The 22,426-nt window shown below is 36.3% G+C and overlaps 1 protein-coding gene across 2 annotated transcripts in view; it reads left to right on the forward strand.

Moving 5' to 3' along the window:
• IQSEC1 (IQ motif and Sec7 domain ArfGEF 1) overlaps positions 1-22,426 on the forward strand; it is a 325,666-nt gene that overhangs the window by 289,214 nt on the left and 14,026 nt on the right. For both annotated transcript variants that reach the window (XM_070936983.1, XM_070936984.1), the window contains 7 exons: positions 5,334-5,495; positions 7,885-8,007; positions 9,672-9,838; positions 17,074-17,213; positions 19,131-19,160; positions 19,469-19,594; positions 20,704-20,803. In XM_070936983.1, the coding sequence (XP_070793084.1) occupies positions 5,334-5,495; positions 7,885-8,007; positions 9,672-9,838; positions 17,074-17,213; positions 19,131-19,160; positions 19,469-19,594; positions 20,704-20,803 (848 nt within the window). The remainder of the gene's footprint in view (positions 1-5,333; positions 5,496-7,884; positions 8,008-9,671; positions 9,839-17,073; positions 17,214-19,130; positions 19,161-19,468; positions 19,595-20,703; positions 20,804-22,426) is intronic.

Here is a 22,426-nt window from a genome sequence, read left to right on the forward strand (position 1 = left end):
CACCGCCTGTCGCTGGTAACGGACGCCAGCCTTCTGGGCTGGGGGGCCCATCTTCTTCATCACCAGGCCCAGGGCCTTTGGACAACTCGAGAACGTCAGAACAGCATAAATCTCTTGGAACTGCGAGCAGTCCGTCTGGCTCTTCTTCGTTTTCAACATCTCGTGGAGGGCCAAGATCTCCTGGTCCTCACGGACAATATATCCACAAAGGCTCACATCAACAAGCAGGGGGGCACTCATTCCCGATTGCTCCTGACGGAGTCTCTACGTCTGGGCTTCTGGGCCGAACGGCACCTTCGGTCCCTCAGAGCAGACTATATTTCGGGGGCTTTGAACATTCAGGCGGATGCCCTCAGTCGACACGTCCTGGATCCGGGGGAATGGAGCATTCCACAGGCCCTATTTCGGAACATCATCGCCAAGTTTGGGATGCCTGTTGTCGATTTGTTCGCCTCCTCGTCGAACCACCGGGTACCTCGGTTCTTTTCCCGCTATCCGGATCCTCGGGCGGAGGCCACGAACGCCCTCCGCAGCCACTGGCCTCCCGGGCTCCTCTATGCGTTCCCTCCTCTTCCTCTTCTGGCAAAGGTAATTCGAAAACTCCTAGAGGAGAGGGCAGAACTGATTCTCGTTGCCCCGCATTGGCCTCGCCAACCGTGGTATGCGGACCTCCGCTCCCTGTCGGTAGCAGCTCCTTGGCGCATCCCCCCAGATTATCTCTCTCTTTCCCAGGGGGCAATCCAGCATCCGGACCCGTCGAGCCTCCAATTGACCGTTTGGAGGCTGAGCGGCGCTTGCTGACCAACGCCAGCGTCCCTCCACGTGTCATCTCCATTATGCAGGCTGCCCGCCGCGGTTCCACGACGCGCATTTATGAGGCTACGTGGTCCGCATTTTCTTCTTGGTGCCGGAGGAACGCGGTAGATCCGTTAACTGCCTCTGTCACTGTAGTTCTTTCCTTTCTGCTCGAAGGGTTTGATGCGGGTTTAGCTCCCTCTACCCTGCGCCGGCAGGTAGCGGCTCTGTCTACGGTTCTATCGTGTGGTTCTAAGGACTCTCTAGCCCGTCATCCGCTCATCAGGACTTTCATGCGTGGAGCTACTAATTTGAGGCCTCCAGTAGTTCACAGGTTCCCTACCTGGAATTTGAACTCCGTTCTTCGGGCTCTTATGGCTTCTCCCTTTGAGCCGCTCCGGGAGGTCTCTTTACGTTTTTTGTCGTTCAAAGTTTTATTCTTGGTGGCAATCACCTCGGCTCGTCGTATTTCTGAGTTGGGAGCCCTCTCCATTCGCCAGGACCTTTGTATTTTCCACAAGGACAGAGTGGTTCTCCGCCTTGACCCCGCCTTTCTTCCCAAAGTGAACTCCCTTTTTCATCGATCTCAAGAACTGGTCCTCCCTAACTTCTGTCCCCGTCCCTCTCACCATCTCGAACGTTCCTGGCACACTTTGGATGTACGACGAGCCCTCCGCATTTATATTTCGCGGACATGTTCCTTCCGGAAGACGGAAGCCCTGTTTGTTTCTTTTCAGTTGGACTCCATCGGCACCAGAGTTTCTGGGCCTACTCTGGGCCGCTGGCTTCGGGCTACCATAGCTACGGCCTACCAACGCCTCCATCTGCCTGTTCCTCCTCACATTACGGCTCATTCCACCCGGAGCGCAGCGACTTCCGCGGCCTGGGCTACCCGCGCTCCATTGGAAGAGGTCTGTCGTGCGGCCACTTGGACATCCCTTACGCCGTTCATCAGACATTACCGGGTGGATTCCTTCGCCTCAGCGGACGCTGCCTTTGGCCGTCGGGTCCTACAGGCGGTTCATCGCCCTTGACCCCAGCAGTTCCAGTTCTTCTTTCTCCCGCCCTGGAGGACATTCAGCTCTGGTATGTCCCCAGAGTGACAGACGTTTCCCTCTCACGGAGAATGGACGTTGGTCTTACCTGAGACGTCCGTTCTCGTTGTAGGGAAACGTCTGTCACGCCCTCCCTGATGGGTTTATGGGGTGGGAGGTGTACTAATTCTTTCTCGTTTTAGGGAGACACGTCAGTTTACGCAACGCCCTCGCCGAAACACTGGGCCAGGAGGGCGGAGCTATGTAAATTTATAGGACTCGGTCACACAAAGCATGGAAGGTCGAACCCAGAGTGACAGACGTTTCCCTACAATGAGAACGGACGTCTCAGGTAAGACCAACGTCCATTTTCTGTGGCCTTTTTCTGGTCCTCCCACCAGTAGATAAAATGTCTTAATTTTTTCAAAAACTTAAGCTTTTAGTTTTAGGTGGGGGGAAACAGCATTACATTCTTTGGATTCTGTGTTGTTCAGTTATGATGAGATTAGCAGATTATGCTGTCTGTGTCTCTTTAAAATAGAATAGATAACAGATCATATGAATGATAATCTGTTGCAATCTGCATATCTTCATTTCATAAAGGTGTTTTTTGTCTCATAAATGTTGATGCAAATTATTATGCTTTTTTATTTCATTTGAAATTGAACCAGACTACCTCGATCACATAGCATAATATACAGTGTTATTTACATACGCCTGGCAAGAACTACTTAGGTGGTTTTGTACATAAACTGTTTTGCTACAGTATTTTCAAACTGTATAGCACTGTGAAAAAATATTTGTCTTGCGTTAAAGATGTATCTATCCTTTTTATCTTCTTATGAGTTTCATGTGTCTCATTTACACTAACTAAAACTTGTACCTAGCAAACTACTGTGGCTGTGAACCTTCTCCCTTTTCTTGTAGCAATTAATTGATTTTCTGTTCTTACGTGTTAATAGTATATGTTCAAATGCATTTTAATCACTGTTTTTGAAAGACTAACATGCTAATAAATATAATCTTTGATTTTATCTATTCCCTTCTATTTTTCTGGGAAAGTTCAGTATATTTTCCATGTTCCTTAATCTTTGATTCACATGCTACTTTGAACATTTGTTAAATTTGTAACATTTGGAAAAGAAAATATAAACTAAATAATATTTGGAAAAGAAAAGAAAACTTTAAAAAAGTATTTTTAATTTAGCTACATTTATCTATTTATATACTACCCCAAATTTTGAAACCTTGGATCTTATCAATCAAATGTCTTACATTTACACATTGAAAAAAAGTTATAAAATATGTATTTTAAAATGATATAACTAATTTGGTTATCAATTTTGGTTATCAATGATACTGATCATAGTAATAACTTCTCACTAATCAGATATTGTAGGAAGGAGACCCATATTAGTTTATAATAGCCAAAACTCAGAAGGAGTCTGGTGGCAATGTTTCCAACTAATATACTTTATTAAAAATGAGCTTTCGTAAGCTGCAGCTCACCAGCTAAAATCCTCTTTTGCCCAATTCACAGCTACTAGGTATTAAATATCTTTCTTCATAAAAGTAAAGAAATTCATGCAGCAAGTCATTTATGATTAGATGATTTATAGTCATATTGAAGATGAAGATTGAATATTCTTTCCATTTTATTTAAGATATCTAATTTTAAGCAAGGAAAAATGAGCACTAAGCTGCTATTTCAATTCCTTTCTTTCAGTTCCTAAGATACATTCACTTCTAATTAGATCCAGAAGTGATTTTTTTTAAAAAATCGCTGCATAATGCAATGTCTGAAACGTGTTTCCATTTTTTGAATTTACATTGTACACATATACTGTGTGATGATAATAATAAGCATAATTCATGGCATATAATGGAATAATATTCTTCTTCAGTCTCTTATAGTGACTAATAAGCAGACTAATCAAAACCAAAGGCAGTCTTTTCTTCAAGGGTGTGCACAAATCCCTGCCAGAACCTTTTGTTCCCTGTTTTCTGAATGGGATGCAGAACTAGATTTTAAATTTTAGCAAGTGTGAAACAAATAGAATAGTTGTGATTGTAAATTTCTAGAACTGAATCAAAACCAACTGGCACATAGGTTAGGCATAACCCAATTTTTATTTACAATTATTTAGATAGTGGAAGTCTAATGGTGGAAAAATCTTTTGTTAAACATTGAAATAGAAGACAAGCAGGTTAAAAGATTGTATATAAAATGGGCAAAAAATATTTCAGATACAATACAGAGTTGCTCCAATGGAATATAGTACATGAAGAAAGGGTTGAAATTTATATTGAATTATAATTTTAAAGGTAATTTTTATAAAATGATATATTGTCAGTAAATGACACCGAATAAAATGTCAAAAATATATCAGGGAATTTCAAATATTTATTGAAAATGTACTCCGATCTGAGGAGGAACTGAGATGATTATTTCTATCTTTGACACAAAGCTAGAAAATATTGGGACCAAATATGTATTTTGATGCAGAAGATTTTTAAAAGTTAATATACAATTGAAATCAGGGGCCTTTCTTTTGGGTTTAATGGACATACAAAAGGAAACATCTTACGGAACTTTGTTTTTATATATTATATAACAACAGCAAGACATTTATATGCTCAAAGATGGAAGGATTTACAAATACCTACAATGGATGAATGAATGGTGAAGCTGGTAGAATTGGAGAAGATGGTGAAATTGAAAGCTTGATGAAAGAAAAGACTTTAACAAATTTTATTTCTACTTGAAAACCATTTTTGAAATTTTTGCCAGAAACTGAAAGGAATGAAAAGTTGATTAGAATTATGTGGGATTATGGAAACAATATAGATGAATATCAGTGTTTGAATAAGAGTTGCATCTATCGTGGTTCCCCGAAAATAAGACCCTGTCTTATATTTTTTTTCAACCCTGAAATAAGCGCTTGGCCTTATTGCCATGCGCTCAAAAGCCCAATTGGGCTTATTATCAGGGAATGCCTTATTTTAGGGAAAATGGTATTTTTTTAAACTTATATCTGTTTTTTAGTTTGTTTATCTTTTAACTTTGTATTTTTTAATCAAATATATATACCGTAGATAGGAAAACATTTAAGTGTTTAAAAGTTAAGAAAAGTGTTCATTTGGTAGCAAAAAATATACAAACATTTTTCTTGTTCTTCATTGTTGTAATTGTTGATTATATACACAACATATTTTTATTTAATTATTCATGTTAATTAAATATTTATGTACATATGAGATGTAAACAATTTAGAATTAATAGTTTTTATATATTTTAGGGGATATGAATTTCTCAGAACTTTGCAAATTTACATGAGATCACAACTTGCTTTTCAGCTTAGCTCAAACAAAAAACAAACAATTGTTTCTTTCAAGTACAGGTTTAAACAAAAATATTTAGATTATAAGCCTTTTAGGACAACCCAGAGCCTGGGAAAAAAACAAAACAGGGAATCTTGTATTTCTGTTTTTCCCCCCCTTTAGAAAACCAGAAAAAGGAATCCAGTACCTGATCGACAGAGGTTTTGTGCCAGATACGCCTGTTGGAGTTGCCCATTTCCTTTTACAGAGAAAAGGTCTTAGCAGACAAATGATCGGAGAGTTCCTGGGAAATCGACAAAAGCAATTTAACAGAGATGTTTTAGAGTAAGTAACTTATATGAAACTCTTGTTACCCATTTAAGCATGTGCTACATAAAAAAAAAAAAAAAAAACCTGATGCTCTGAGTGTCTTGTGTTTCAACCAAAAGTAATTGTTCTTCTTTTATTTTTAAATCTCCCAGAATCACTTAATCAGTGAGATTAGCAGTTTATAAATGTATATAAATTTTATTAATAAAATAAATAAAACAAAATCAAGGTGAAGAAATTGTTCCATTTACTATCGCATCCATGCATGCCTCTCAGCAGGACTAATGCAGATACAGGTATAGAAAGGGTTTATTTTCTTTGCTGTTTTGCAGTTTATGATTATTTCTTACAAATTTTATTAGTTTATTGAAATAAATTCAAAGAAAAATGAAAGTAACGGGAAAGTAGAGGAGGAAAAAGAGAAGAGGAAGAAGTGTAAGATAAAATGAGAAAGAAAAAAAAACATTGACGCCAACTCTTTTTAGTGCTGTAGAAAACTTCAACTTTTTATTTTCACATAGTAATATATACTAGCCATTTCTATAACAACAAACTGATCTAATCAGCAAAACCCAAATCAAAGTTTCATTTTTTTCTGTCTCAAGCACAAAATACAGATGTGGTTTCCAATTAAAAACAAAGTTAGTTGTATTCTTTAATTAAAGCATCTCTGCTAACCCCATCAGCCTTTGCAGCCAAATTTATGATTGTTTAAAATCGATAGGCACAGGTTCATCCAGTTGCAAATGGTGTGTTTGTTGTTTTTGAAGCAAAATTCTTTTCTTTTTTTAAAAAAAGTGACAGGCTTTGATTATATCAGTCAACAGTGCTTTATATAACGATTGGAGCTAACCCATCATATTTGCTGCCAGTCTCAAAATGCTAACAACACCATGAACCAGACAGTGCTCCCTCCTGTTGATCAGTGGGAAAGGGCAAAGAACATTCAATCAGTGCCCTGTTCCAAGGTGCTCCTATTCTGTAACATTAATGTGTGCACACGCAGACAATTCTGCCATACATCCCCTCCACCTTTTCAATAAATATATTCATTAAATATATTCATTTATCCAGGTTGTTTAAAAAACTGAGTGGTGTCTTTAAGAAAAGATTAATTGGCTGCAAAGCAATTCTTCTGGCACTAAGGAGTGTCTCAGAGGCAGCAAAAATTAAATTATATCATGCCAGCCCTTTTGCAACCAGATGTTTTTCCAGGAGCTGCAATCTGTTAACGGAAATGGAATAGGAGAAGCTGCATTCTAAACAATGACTGTAGATAAGCACCAGATTTTAAGACACTTAAAACCTATTGTTGGGAATAGATAATACTGGTTCCTTAAGTCTAGAAATTGATATAAAGTAAGAATTCCCATCAGTGGAAAAACAGACCTCCTACAAGTTTTGTGGAATTATAGCGATTCAAACAAAAGAACCAGCTTTGCCTTAGTTTCAAATACATTAACACAGAGCCAGAAATAGATTAACTTCACAAAAACAGACAAGTCTATTAAGACTGCAAGAATATGCCAAATACTTAATGAAGCATCACTGTGGAAAATAAAAAGTTCATTTGATGTTGAAGGGATATGAGCAGGCAATATGTCCTCTCTTATAGTTTTGTGTGTAGCTACTGAGCCTCTTCATTGGCATTTGAAATCTTAGAAGTATACAGTATACTCCATGAGATGATTTTCTGGGCTATGAAGCTAAGAATAGTCAAATCTAATTGATTCACTGATAAGAGACAACTAATAAACACCATGGCAGGGTAAACTGGAAAATCTAACACCATTCCTGAAACTGACAGTGATGAACTCACTTGCATACTTTTGCCAAGAAAGTTGCATAGAGGTGTCTCTAGTCATCTGAGCTTAATTAAGTATACTTTAGCTTCTTATGCAGTAATTGGGAAATGTAATTTATATTATATGTGGGTGGCATACAAGTTTTAAACATTGTTATTATTATTACATACATTTTTGTTTAAATTTAGAACAAAAAACTAATAACACATTTTAGATACCAGTCAATCCAGAGGAATACCAGTGACATCAGCTCATGTCAGAGAAGTCTCTGAATTCGTTGCTGACATTTTGTGTGACAAACCTGTCATCAACATCATAACTGAATCTCTCACTATTATTTAGTCTCTCTTTGCCAATCCCCATCCTGACATTATAGGAGATTATAGGAGAAAAAGTAGAAAGCATATCTAGCAAGATTTGCTAGTCTGCATTTTATTATAATGAAAATATAAATAAATAATTCCTTGTGTGTCCAATCACATTTGGCCAATAAATAAGTCCTATTCTATTCTGTTCTGTTCTACTCTAGACGAGTTAAATTTACAAAAAGAAAATTGGTTGTGGGAAACCAAAATAAATTAATGCTTTATTTGTTTCAGCTGTGTTGTGGATGAGATGGACTTCTCAGCTATGGAACTGGATGAAGCTCTCAGGAAATTTCAAGCTCATATCCGTGTCCAAGGAGAAGCTCAGAAAGTAGAACGACTCATTGAAGCTTTTAGGTATGACATAGTAAACTATAGCAGCTGACTGAAAATTTATAAGTCTCAGGAACAGTGTGGTTGAATATAGCTATTTTTTTTTAAATTGCATAAGCGATTGTTCAGATAATCTGTTAAAATTTTTAAAAATGTATACATGTCCTAAAGGTGCTTTTTCAAGGGGCAGCTTGACTTTCTGGTTTTTCTTTGAAGACATTTCACTTCATATCCAAGAAGCTTCTTCAGTTTAAGAAGCTTCTTCATCTTAAGAAGCTTCAAGAAGCTGAAGAAGCTTCTTGGATGAGAAGCGAAATGTCTTCAAAGAAAACCAGAAAATTCAGTTGCCTCTTGAAAAAGCATCTTTTGGGACAACCATAACATGGATGACTGAGAATCTCCATAGACATTATGTATATATGTTGTAATTCCTGGTAGCTTAATTTAGTTATTCTTTTGTCATTTATTTTAAACTGAAGCAACAGAATGGTACTATTTCAGTTTAAACCTTTAAAAAGAAGTTAAATATATAGTCTCAAATTAAAATGCATTTGACTTATACAGTTACTGTGATAAGCAAAGACATTGCTCATTAAAACCTATTCAAATGTTCTTTATACTGGTGGAAATGTGGCAAGAAATCTAAAAGTCATCCAGTGTTCCTAAAATAAAGGTATATACCCTTAGGCATTGATTTATAGTTGTTAAATCAATGGCATCATTAAGCAGAGAAAGCAAAATGCTTCTATGACCACTAAAACCAGGTGGCAATTCTGTGGCTATGGTATATAATAGGAATCTGTGTAATTACTGCTGCGTTATATGAATAGTTACACTTTTTTGATGACTCACCCTGTAAGCTTGCTCTGAAGCAAGGATATTTTACAAGCAACATGGAATACTTTTTATGAATTCTGCTATTCAGTTCACCCAAATCAGTATTATATATCCAGTTGACAAATGTCAGTCATATTATACCTATAGTTTGCAATAGTTTTCAAATCACTTAGTATAAAGCACATAAGTTTAAATTTCAGTTGTGTTGGTGAAGTGTGCAAATTTAGGAAATTAATTGCATAAAATTATATAGTTGTCCTTTTGATAAACCAGTAGTCTTTTACCTAATATATTACATTTGAGAGATTTAATAAAGTATTCTGCAGTATAGCCTTTTGTTATTAGATAAGAGAATAGAATAAAGAAGTAAATACTGTTTTATTTTACATTTTATATTGTCAAATGAATTATTATTATTATTATTATTATTATTATTATTATTATTATTATTATTATTATTATTAGATTTCTATACCGCCCTACTCCCGAAGGACTCAGGGCGGTGCACAGCCAAACAATAAAAACACATACAATACAAAATTTAAAAATAGAATAAAATCAAATTAAATAATTTTGGCCCCGACAAATTTAAAACCCCAAACTTTTAAAACCAATTTAAAATTGAATATATAAAATACTAAAAGATATTTAAAATTTTAAAAATCTTTTATAAAAGAGGGGGAAAATTAGGCCAGGCCGGCCTGGTGAAATAGTAAGGTCTTTAAGGCGCGGCGGAAGGTGCGCAGAATAATGATAAGAATATAATTTCTGTATGAATGTTTATTTTTCTAAATGCCATATCAACTTATCCTTGAATCTCACCTAGCATTTTTCTAAAATTTCTTTCTTAGCCAGAGATACTGCATCTGCAATCCAGGAGTTGTAAGGCAGTTCAGAAATCCTGACACCATCTTCATTCTTGCCTTTGCGATAATATTATTAAACACAGATATGTATAGTCCAAATGTAAAACCAGAACGTAAAATGAAACTCGAAGATTTTGTCAAAAATCTAAGAGGTAGGTATAACATGAAGATTTGTCATTATCTAGAGACCTGGGTATATTATATTGCCAACTGTACTACAACTGTTCAACAAAAGTAACCCCATGGCAGCAAATAAATTTAATAATAATAAAGTGTTGAGAGTTTAGCCATTCTATTTCAGAAGCTTTGGAGAAACTAGTCTACCTTACCTGCTCCCTATGGAGGAACTAATCCACCTTTCTTGCTTTTGTTTTTCTGGCAATAGGCCAAGGCACGATATTGATTTCATCATTTCAGATTCTGCACCATGCTTGGGTTCCTTCTAGGTCTGAACCCAAGATAGTAATAATTGTCTATCCAATGATTTGCAAATGGTTTGAGTGCTCTTTTGACATTATAATGTGGCTTGAAGATCAATGTGAAGAACAAAGTGTACCTATTTGTGTGTGTCTGTGTATATATCTGTGCATTTAGATAGAGGTATATATTCATCAATAAATAAGTTCTTCTGTTTGGACTACAAAGGGAGACGTTAAAAATGCTTGCCTTTATTTAAATCAGGAAATGACAGTGAATAGTCTATGGATACCAGTTTGCCTTTGGATATCTCGCTTGGTACTATCCAGATTCATTAATATAGCTGACATAATTTTTTTATTTTTTAAATAATTGTTATTGAAATTTTAGTAATAGTAATTGTACTAGTAAATAGTAACCATAAAAATAATAATAAAATACTATATAAACTAAACTCAAAAAAGATGAAATAATAAAGAAAGAGAAAGTAGAATGTGGAAGAAAAGAGGGAAAAAGGAAAAAAGAAAGAGAAAAATATAAGGAAAAACAGAGCAATATTTAAAGAAGTGGTTTTCAATCTTCAACACAAACAAACTTAGTAATTCCTCACCCCCTCCCCTATAAGGTGACATTCAAGTTTTTTTTTCTTTCTGTAACTCATCCCTTATCAATACACAAATGATAAATCATTAACATTTCAGTCCTGGTGCTAGAAAAAATTCTGTAAAAAGTTCCTAGATTTCTATAGAAACATGTCTTAGTTTAATCTTGGTCAAACAAACCAATTGTATATTCTTTCCTTTTAATTTTAGCAATCTACAAGAAATCTAGGATTTAATCTGTCTTCACTTTTTTTTATCCATTTTTCCCAGGCTTCTTCGAGGCTTTATCAAACTTCTTTTGTAAATCCAGTAAGGTATCATTATCCAGGTCATTCCCTTAGTTTATCATTTGTATTTCCATTGTATTTCCCTTTTAACTGTCATCTCTATTTTATAATCCACAACTGTTTTATTTTCCTATATTTCAACAATATGGGGTGTTTCAGCTCTTTATTTTGTAGATATTCTAAGATATTCTCTTTCACAATAGTCATTTCCTCTTTTGGACATACATAAAAATAAACTTCAGTACTGACATTGTAGTTGTTAGTTTTCTGGCTCCATTCTTTGAATATCTCCTGAAATATTTAAAATGTCACATCATTTTCTATCATTTTGTCCCAATATTGACCAAAGGCAAAAGGCAAGCCTGTCTTAATCCAAACATTATTATCTTTTTATAAATAACTCAAAGTGGCAAATATACATAATGCTATTTCTTTTTCTGATTTTTCCCTACAACAATCCTGAGAGGAGAATTGGCTGACAGAGAGTGACTGGCCCAAAGTTACCCAGTTGGCTTTCAAAGCTAAGGCAGAAATAGAACTCACAATTTCCTGGCACCTTAACCACTAGACCAGATTGCCTTTTTTTTTTCCTTTTATGCCTGGAATCTTTAGTCCCCTTTAGTGTCCCCTTTCTGAAATCATAAAATTTTGGATTTCTGTTATGACTTAAAGTAGACTAAACAATTTAGTTCCCACAAAGGTGCTCTTTATTTATATAATTATATCTAACATCCTATAGAAAAAAATCTAATATTACAAATTTGTCTGTACCCTTAATTCATTTATAACTTTATTGGATTAAAGTCTTATTTAGCTTTTTGATATTTATTTCACTTTCTTTAAACTCATAGGTTTATAGCTAAGTTTTTTTTTATTCTGGAATGAAGGCAAATTTACCATGTGACTTCGCAAGCTTGTCATTTTGAAGATCTCTATTAGTCTTAAAGGTAAAGGGATGTGGTGGCTCAGTGGTTAAGATGCTGAGCTTGTCGATCGAAAGGTTGGCAGTTCAGCGGTTTGAATCCCTAGTGCCGCATAACAGGGTGAGCGCCCATTACTTGTCCCAGCTTCTGCCAACCTAACAGTTCGAAAGCACGTAAAAAATGCAAGTAGAAAAATAGGGACCACCTTCGGTGGGAAGGTAACAGCATTCTGTGCATCTTTGGCATTTAGTCATGCCGGCCACATGACCACGGAGACGTCTTCGGACAGTGCTGGCTCTTCGGCTTTGAAACAGAGATGAGCACCGCACCATAGAGTTGGGAACAATTAGCACATATGTGCGAGGGGAACCTTTACCTTTATTAGCCTTAAGATTGTTAATTAGTTCAAAATTATTAGAAATTGTGATTAGCAAGCCAAGCATCCTGCAGTCTCCTTTTGAGGAATAGCTGTCAGGACTTCCATGGGACAAGTCTACTCACTGATCTTTTATTGTAACTGCAATGTTGTTTCTGCTCATTCAGAGATGTCCTAGCTTGCCATTTGTCACCTGAAAGTCTGGCTTTTTTTAAAAAAAGTTTAATTTAAAATAAATAATCAAGAAGTTGATATGTTATAAATCTTCAATCAGTTGCATGTTCTTTTTTTCCCCCCTAGAATGTCTCTGGCCTTACTTGGGCCTCACAGGCTTTCCTACAAAATAAAATTGATAGTTGATTTTACCCCTGTGCTTTGTTTAGAAGTATGTCTAAACATACTTCTAAACAAAGAGAAGAGCCTTGGTGGCACAGCAGATTAAAGCACTGTTAAGTAACACCAGCTGCCTGCAATTACTGCAAGTTCAAATCTCACCAGGCTCAAGTTTGACTCAGCCTTCCATCCTTTTGAAGTAGATAAAATGAGGACCTGGTTTGTGGGGGCAATAAGCTGACTTTGTATAAAAAAGAACACCGCTTGGGGGGGGGGGTGAGAGCCCTACTAAGCAGGTATATACAAAAGTAGGAAGGCTATTACTTAACGCATTGTAAGCCGCCCTGAGTCTCCGGAAAAGGGCGGCATATAAATCGAACCAATAAATAAATAAATAAATAAATAAATAAATAAATAAATAAATAAATAAATAAATAATAAATAATAAATAATTAATAAATAAATAATAAATAAATAAATGTCTAGCTCCAAGAGAAAAAAAAAGCAAGAATCTGGATCAGTAGAAAATCTTCTGAGGATTTATATAGGTGAAGGGAATGAATCTCTCCAGTTTTTCTTCTGGTAAATTGGTGGTTTGTAATCACAACAAGCAACCACTTCAGGAAAACAAATTGATCCTAAAATACCAGGTGGCCACAAGCAGTTCCCTACCCCTGCTTTAGAGTGGAATAATTGGCATGTGTGTGTTTTACTAACAGGGCTGTAGAAGAAAAATATATCTTACAGCCTTTATGTAGTAGTTTCTTTGTTTTTTGTTATTTGTGCAGCATTTATTCCATAAGAAACCAAGTTACAAAAATAAAACCAGATTATAAACAGAACAAAACAGACAACATAGGTAGAAGGACATATTTGCTTATCCTTAAGATCATGTTTGCCATCCGCAGCATGAAGTACTTTCTCTCTAGCAAATCTGTCTGTAGCCCAAACACATTATCCTTACCTCACTGTTAAACAACATGGTAGTGAAAGTGTGGGTAATTCCATAGTCATAGTGTCTGTAAACTACTATGTTAATATTGGTACATACATATTCCAGATCATTTGTTTATGTGAGCAGTGTGTTAATGCAATAATTTATAGAAGAAATATTGTCAATGTTTGTGATCGAAGCTCAGTACAGTAACCAAGGCTACTATTATACTATACAGCTGCAAATGGGTATTTAACAGTAGTAGTCATCAAGTATTGTTCATTTAGTATTTTCGCATTTCATAAACTATACTTCTAATTATAACTATCCATACGTGTTGCAGAAAGAAATACACATTAAATTAAGTAATCAGAGGATGAAGAATTATTTTATGAAGTTATCTGTCTCTCATAATGAGTCATGATGGCTCTGTGCCAAGTAGATCTAGATAGGACTTTGTTAATATCATAGAATATATAATATCATTGAAATGGCCAGAGGAATAGAGAAGTTTAAGGGTGTCTTTTTTGGTCTAAAATTATTATTATTATTATTATTATTATTATTATTATTATTATTATTATTATTATTAATTAAATTTGTATACCGCCCTTCTCTTTTCGGACTCAGGGCGGTGAACAGCCAAAATAAAAACATTTGTACACAAAAGTTAAAATAATTATTAAAACTAATTAAATGAAATTTGGCCCATAATTTAAAACATATCAATTAAAATCAATAGCAAACATTAAAACCAACATGGAATCAGGCCAGCCCGGCTAGCTGAAAAAAGTAAGCTTTTAGGGCCCGACAAAAAGTCCGGAGGTCTGAGATCACTCGTATCTCTGGAGGTAGATCGTTCCAGAGGGTAGGTGCCACCACAGAGAAGGCTCTCCCCCTGGGGGTCGCCAGCCGACCTTGTCTGGCTGACGGCACCCTGAGGAGGCCCTCTCTGTGGGAGCGAACCGGCCGGTGGGAGGCAATTGGTGGCAGAAGGCGGTCCCGTAAGTACCCTGGCCCTAAGCCATGGAGCGCTTTAAAGGTGGTCACCAACACCTTGAAGCGCACCCGGAAGTCCACCGGAAGCCAATGCAGCTCACGCAGGAGAGGTGTTACGTGGGAGCGCCCCGTCACTCCCATAATCCCCCGCGCCCACATTTTGCACCAGTTGGAGCCTCCGGGTGCACCCCATAGGGAGCCCCATGTAGAGAGCGTTACAATAGTCCAGACGAGAAGTGACGAGTGCTTGAGTGACCGTGCGTAAGGAGTCCCGATCTAGAAAGGGGCGCAACTGGCGTATCAGGCGAACCTGATAGAAAGCCCCCCTGGCCATGGCCATCGTATGCTCTTCCAAAGACAGCCGTGCATCCGAGAGGACGTCCAAGTTGCGGGCCCTTTCCGTGGGGGCCGATGATTCACCCCCAATAACCAGCGATGGCACCAGCTGGCTATACCGGGACGCCGGCAGCCACAGCCACTTGGTCTTGGAAGGATTGAGTCGAAGCCTGTTTCTCCCCATCCAGACCCGCACGGCCTCCAGGCACTGGGACATCACTTCCAAGGCAGTGTTGGGATGGTCTGGGGTGGAGATGTACAGCTGAATGTGATCAGTGTACTGATGGAACTCCACCACAAAACCACGGATGATCTCACTCAGCGGCTTCACATAAATGTTGAACAGAAGGGGTGAGAGGACCGACCCTTAGATTGCGACCGGTCGGAGAGATAGGAGGAGAACCACCGCAAAACAGTGCCCCCCACCCCCATCCCTCCAACCGGCGCAACATGATACAATGGTCAATGGTATCAACGCTGGTCAATGGTTAGACGCTGAGAGGTCTAACAGGACCAGGATAGAGGAATAACCCCTACCCCGAGCCCTCCAGAGATCATCCACCAATGCGACCAATGCCGTTTCCGTGCTGTACCCAGGCCTGAACCCGGGCTGGAGCGGGTCCAAATAGACAGCTTCATCCAGGTACTGGGGAAGCTGCTGCGCCACCACACTCTCGACAACCTTCGCAACCTTTTAAAAATCATGTCAATGGAAATTAGCACTTTTATTTCAACATTCCAGTATTTTATACTGATGTGACAGTATTCTGGAAATAACAAAATAGAAACAAGCTTGAGGGCTGCAAACTAGTCATTTCTGTGGAGTCCTTGATGCTGTCTGAGATTGGTTGTTTTCTTGCAGATGTTTCATTACCAAACTAAATAAAATCATAAACAACATCACATACCATTCAAAAGAGACAGTCAAAAAGCTAGAACACTTTCTTACCAGCAATCAACACCCTAATGAGCAGAAAGTAATATCAAGATTAACATTAACAATAATCAAAAAGCAAACAACACTCCAATCAAGGAACTACTAAATCAGATGAACAAACTGGGTTGGTAGTTGATAGTTTACCCAATTGGCTGAGTAAACAACAGCCCAATCTAGGAACCACCAAGACCATTTCCACTAACACTAACAGGGAAAGCCACTTGTATAAATAAAATGAGAGCAAACCCCATAATATACTAGCACTGATGTACCTTATCTAGTTTGGTAATGAAACGTCTGCAAGAAAACAATCAGGCTCAGAGAGCACTAAGAACTCCGCTGTTCACCCCTGATTTACAAATATTTTCTTCTATCATATGGTACTTATTTCTGTTTTATATCATTTCTGGGACAGGATCAAATAATCATGTTTATTGGACCCTAAATAATAACTACTTTTAAAAGAAATCAATTGAGAGGGAGCTGTTGTCTCCATATTTTCTTCAGGTTTTTGCAAAGGCTCAGATTACTAGGCAAGATGTACCATTAGTCTTAAATAAATAACAGAGCCTTGGTAGTACAAGGGTTTAAAGCACCCTGTTATTAAGCTGCTTAAGACCAGCTGCCTGCAATTACTGCAGGGTTCGAATCTCGCCAAGGCTCAAGGTTGACTCAGCCTTCCATCCTTTCTAAGGTAGGTGAAATGAGGACCCAGTTTGTGGGGGCAATAAGCTGACTTTGTATAAATATACAAAAAGGATGAAGGCTATTGCTGAGCACATTGTAAGCCGCCCTGAGTCTTCGGAGAAGGGCGGCATATAAATCAAATTAAAAAAAAAAAAGGGGTTTTATGTTCTTAGAGTTGTTGATTGCTATAGCTTCACAGTCAATAATTATGTGTGAATGGAACACCTCATTTGCCTATTTCTAGTTAACAATGGAAATGTTACCATATCAATGAGCTTTAAGCCTTTTTTTTTTCCATTGCAAAATGGCTGTTTGTAGTATGGTATAGAGAAATTCAGACTTTAATTGGCATAATGGTAATATTAGCAGCCAGGACCTGCTTTGTGGGTGATATTCCAGACATTTATTTATTTATTAAAGTTCTGTGCCGCCAATTTCTTCTACAAGGTGACTAGTAGTATCCAATCTTTGGTTTGGAATTATATGAAAGATAATATAATGAAAGTGCAAAGATGGCACATGTATTAATCAGCAATAATCACAATCACTTTTCCAGGTGTAGATGATGGTGAAGATATTCCACGAGAGATGCTCATTGGGATTTATGAGAGAATCCGAAAACGGGAACTCAAGACCAATGAGGATCATGTGTCACAGGTCCAAAAGGTTGAAAAACTCATAGTAGGGAAAAAGCCGGTAAGTTTCTTTTATGGATAAATATTATGCATAAAGTTAGACTGGATTGTCTCAGAATGTTGCCAGAATATTCCAGGACAATGAGAGTCTTCTAAAAAAATCATAGTATGTTTATAATCATAAAGTAAAAAAATTGAAGAAAATTGAATAACCTTGTACTGGTAGCTTATTACAATACTTTTACATATAGCAAGATTTGGATTTCCTGGCTTTTGAAAGAATGATTGAGTCTGAATGGGACAGCTAAAAGTCCAGCTTTATAAAAAAGAGCAAGAGGAAGTTTTAGAATTTTGTGCTTCTTTCTCCTCTGGCTTGCCTTTGATGGATGCTTTCACTTCGACTTGAGATTTGATTGATTGTTGATAAACAATCCTTTAACAATGGCCTTTTAAATCTTAGTTAAATTTCCCCCAGTTAATCTAAATAATGATTTGAAATTAGCTAGTTTCAACAAACCATAGTTAACTAGCCTTTGTCTGGTTTCTGAAGATATTATGTCAAGTTGCCGTTATTCTAAAAAATTATATTGTTGCATTTCCTGTGCATGGGAACAGGGAGAAAGATTAGAGAGGAATTAATGAGGGAAGCACAGAATGAGGGTTGTGGTTTCTCTTTGAAAATCTATCTGGCAAAATGAAAGAAATGGTTCTTTTTCATTACATTCATTGAAATTCAAAATGCAGCACCAATGTAAAAAGTATATCCCCTAGTCCTAGAAAAATGGTCTAGCCTGGGGGTGTCAGACTCACATCGTTATGGCGGCATCATATGACATATTGGGACTTTTCCCCCCTTTGCTAAACCAGGCATGGGCATGGCCAGTATGTGACTCATCCGGCCCATGGACCAGGAGTTTAACAGCCCTGGTCTAGCTTGTCTTCAGGGAATTTCTGGATGATATAGCTGGTGCTTCTGTTGAAGCTCTTTGGAATTAATTATATCAGGAAAGATAAATAATATATGTTTGAAATGATTAGAACTGTCTCCTGCTATCACTTAATTGTCCATGGAGCTTAAATGACTTTACCAGCTGGCATCAAGCAAGTGAGCTTTCAGAATAAAAGAATAAGAGTTGGAAGGGACCTTGGAGGTTTTCTAGTCCAAACCTAAGGGAATCCTATAGAAGGGAACACTGCTATCATGTCATCCCTAGTCCTTCTTTTTATTAAACCAGTCATACCCAATTCCTGCAACTGTTTTTCACATATTTTAGCCTTTAGTCCCCTAATCATCTTTGTTGCTCTTCTCTGCACTCTTTCTACATGCAGATATTTTGCTTTGAAAGTATATAATTGGTTCTCTGCAATAACGGCTTCTCCTCTGAGTTGAAACTCTCTCTATTATCTTTTTAAGGTTTTTTTTTTGTTTGTTTTTTGTTTTTTTTTTGAAATTCCATTCTGTTCCGCTACAAAATAGTTTTAGGTGTAGGAAACAAAAGCAATAAAAGTTATTTCTACCACATTAAATAAACTTTACCTGACCAACACAAAGATGCTAATAACAAGAAATTTGCCCTGTGTTTTTGGAATGGAAGGAAGCTTTAAAGAAATGTCCATGTTTGTCTATCTTTGGAATATCTCAGATGAACAAGCCGCTTATCATGTATTACGATACCATTTTTTTTCAAGCCAAGATGATTCTGCCAAGACGCTATTGCCATAAATACTAAAAATGCCACTTCAAAAGTAGAACAAATAAAAACACTGCAAATATACAAAGTTGTATAATTCAAGTTTTCAATTATTTCATATTTCTAACAGTCTTTTGGTGATGATTTGTACAATCTCTACAATCAATATTATAGAAACATTTATTTTATATACATTTAATCATAATCAGACTGAAATATTTGCTTGATAAGGTACAATATTATGTTTTTCTGAAGTTTAATTATATTTTTTGTGTCTTTTACCATAGATTGGATCTCTACATCATGGGCTTGGTTGTGTAAGTGTTTGCTTTCATATTTTTATATTCAGTAAGCAGATCTCACCATAATTTTAGAAAACTGACCTTTATAAACTTGAATATTATATACTTATTTGGTGCAGTATTCTAGTTAGTACATTGAAAAAACTGAATCACTAATCTAATAAAATATTTCTGTTATACAAATGGAGTTGATTAGTGTTTTCTATAAAGGATTCAGTTCAAGAAAGAGAAAAATAAATTGCAAGTATTATTTGCAAGGAGCAGCCTTATAAATTTCAGGGAAATCGATTATAATATATTGCATTTTTGTTTCCGATTTATAGGTTCTGTCTCTCCCACATCGGCGACTAGTTTGTTACTGTAGGCTTTTTGAAGTTCCAGATCCAAATAAACCTCAGAAGCTTGGATTACACCAGCGAGAAATATTTTTATTTAATGATCTCCTTGTGGTATGTGCCACATAATTTATATTATTTTATTATAAGGAAGAACCATTATTAAGCAAGAAACCTTTCCGTAGCCCTGGTGGATAAGGTACAAATGTACAACTAAATTGGATCTCAGAGTTCCCATCTATAATCTAGCAGACCAGAGCTGTATACATCAAGCCTTAATTTATATTTAAAAAAAAAAAAACGTCTGAAATCTTCACAATAGGCTGCTTGGTGGACTGGACTCAATTCAGTCCACCAAGCAGTCCTCAATCCTCTAAAGTAATTACTTGTCAATTTTACCTATTAAATGGAGAGACAAGAAAGGAGCCTCCCCTGATTGCCTACCTGCATTCAGGCATCCCGCGGGTAAAGATAACATTGCCCGAAAAAAATCCTTTCACAGAGGCAGCCAGCCACCTCGGGATAAGACCCTGTCTTATATTTTTTTTTAACCCTGAAATAAGCGCTTGGCCTTATTGCCATGCGCTCAAAAGCACGAGTGGGCTTAATATCAGGGGATGTCTTATCTTGGGGAAAACAAGGTATTAAAAGCAATATGTACGTTAGTGAGTTAACCGTGTTCTCACACACTTAACATGATGCACATTCATCAATGGTACAAGAGCATTAATCTCCCACAAAAAGGAATTAATTGAGTATTATGGGTTTAATTAATTATATTTTGCTTTCTTATGAGAGAAAATGGTATACATTGGTATATATTAGGATTCTTAAACACTCCATTCCACTCCATTAAAGTTTTACTACAATTTGAAACAATATTAGACGTACAAGGCTAATAGGATCCTAGAAATTTTTGCCATTTAAAAATGGCCTAATTCTGTGCATTCTTAGTGGTATTATAACTGTTGTTATTGCTAAAGACTTGCCTAACCAGCTGTATTCTAGCAAGAGTATCTTTATTAACTCTTTCCTTGATTATATAAGTATGGCATTGAGACAAAAATAATATTTAGAATGCTTGCTGAAGTGCAATCCCCAAATGTGATCTATATCATTTAAGACCAAAAAGTTATGTATTACAAAGTAAAGCTAGATTGCTCATATTTTAGTTAGATAATATGGTGCTTTATTTTTATTTATTTGTCTGTTAATATTTTTAGGTCACTAAAATTTTTCAAAAGAAGAAAAATTCAGTCACATATAGTTTTCGGCAGTCCTTTACCCTCTATGGAATGCAAGTTCTCCTTTTTGAGAATCAGTGTAAGTCCATTTATCTGATTTAAAAATTCATTGTAAATCATTTTAAGAATGAATGTATCTTTTAGCTACATTTTTCTAACTTCCAAGATGGCCATAAGTAAAACATGAGAAATGAGAAGAAACTATAGTAAAGTAGAAGTAACAAAAGGAATAGAGAAAAATAATGTATATGTATTTTTATAATGGGATCTTAGCTCATCATGGAAATGGAAATGATTCATATATATATTGAAAATGTGATAAATGCAACATCTTTATCTCATTATGGAAATAATTGGCTGCTCTGGCTTCCAAAATTAACATTTGGAATTTATACAGTAATCCATATCTTTTCCAGATGGTAAATCACAGCACTGTTAGAAAAAATACATACACTATAAGCTATGTTAAATGGTGTTTAAACTTAAAAACTAACTACTTTCCTTAATCCAGAATTATTCTGGAACTGAGTTGTAGATCAGCCATCAGCAATTTCATAAGAATATGAAAATTAACAGAGAAGCATTGTTGAAAAAACTAAGTTTATTAAGAGATTTGGATTATACTTAATGCAGAAAGAATGAATTTGAAACAATAATCCTGAACACTTAAGTTAAAATTTATTATCATTTGATCCATTTCAAAGCAGAGTCATTTATATTGTACAGAAATCAATTTAAATTAATTGTATCCATTGCAATTTAGCAATCCAGTGAAAGATTTGAAGTTAGATTTGAACGACATATTCTCTTTTGATTGCCTCTCTGATATAAAGCCATAATAATCAGGACAAAGTAACCTGTTTTTGCATACGTGCTGATGAGATATGTAGTGCCAATCAACAAAACAGTTATTAACTGTACAAAATTGATAAGGTTTCCCATCTCCTGTAATCTGGGTATCTGCCATCTCTCTCTCTCTCTCTCTTCTGCTATTCTTCTTTTTAGAAGAAGGCATGTCTGCAAATATCACATGAACATTTTAGCCATAAATTTGATTGGTAATTTCTTATAGCTATTGTTCTAGAAACTTGCAAAATTCACAAGAGCAATTTGGATCTGTTTATTTTCAAATATAATTTTCTTTTCATTCCCAAACTTTCAGGTCCAAAATTATTGTGCATTTCTGTTTCTTTCATTTAGGATTCAGATATTGTTTCTTTTAAAATCATATTGCGATTACATTTTATTGGATACAATTCTTGTTTGATTGATTGATTGATGAGCCATCAAAGCATTGTGAATACTTAGTGACCACATAGATAATTTTTCTGCATGATGATCTGTCCCTAATCTGTTCCTTCAGCTAATGGTACACTCATTGCTACTGTAATTGAATTTATCAATCAGTCTACCTTGCTTCTGGTTGTTCTCTTCTTCCATTTCTTTCCACCTTTCTCACCATTAGAGCCTTCTCCAGAGAGCTGGATCTTTGGAGATATAAATCATGGCAGTTGAATACACATAGTCCTCAACTTACAACAGTTCATTTAGTGACTGTTTGAAGTTACAACGGCACTGAAAATAGTGACTGATGACAATTTTTCACAACTGTTGTAATATCCCTATGGTCATGTGATCAAAATTCAGACGCTTGGCAACTGATTCATATTTATGACAATGGCGGTGCTCATTTGCAACCTTC

This window comes from Pituophis catenifer, unplaced genomic scaffold (assembly GCF_029215685.1).
Source record: "Pituophis catenifer annectens isolate HBS135680 unplaced genomic scaffold, rPitCat1.0.hap2 SCAF_2, whole genome shotgun sequence".
Lineage (NCBI taxonomy): Eukaryota > Metazoa > Chordata > Lepidosauria > Squamata > Colubridae > Pituophis > Pituophis catenifer.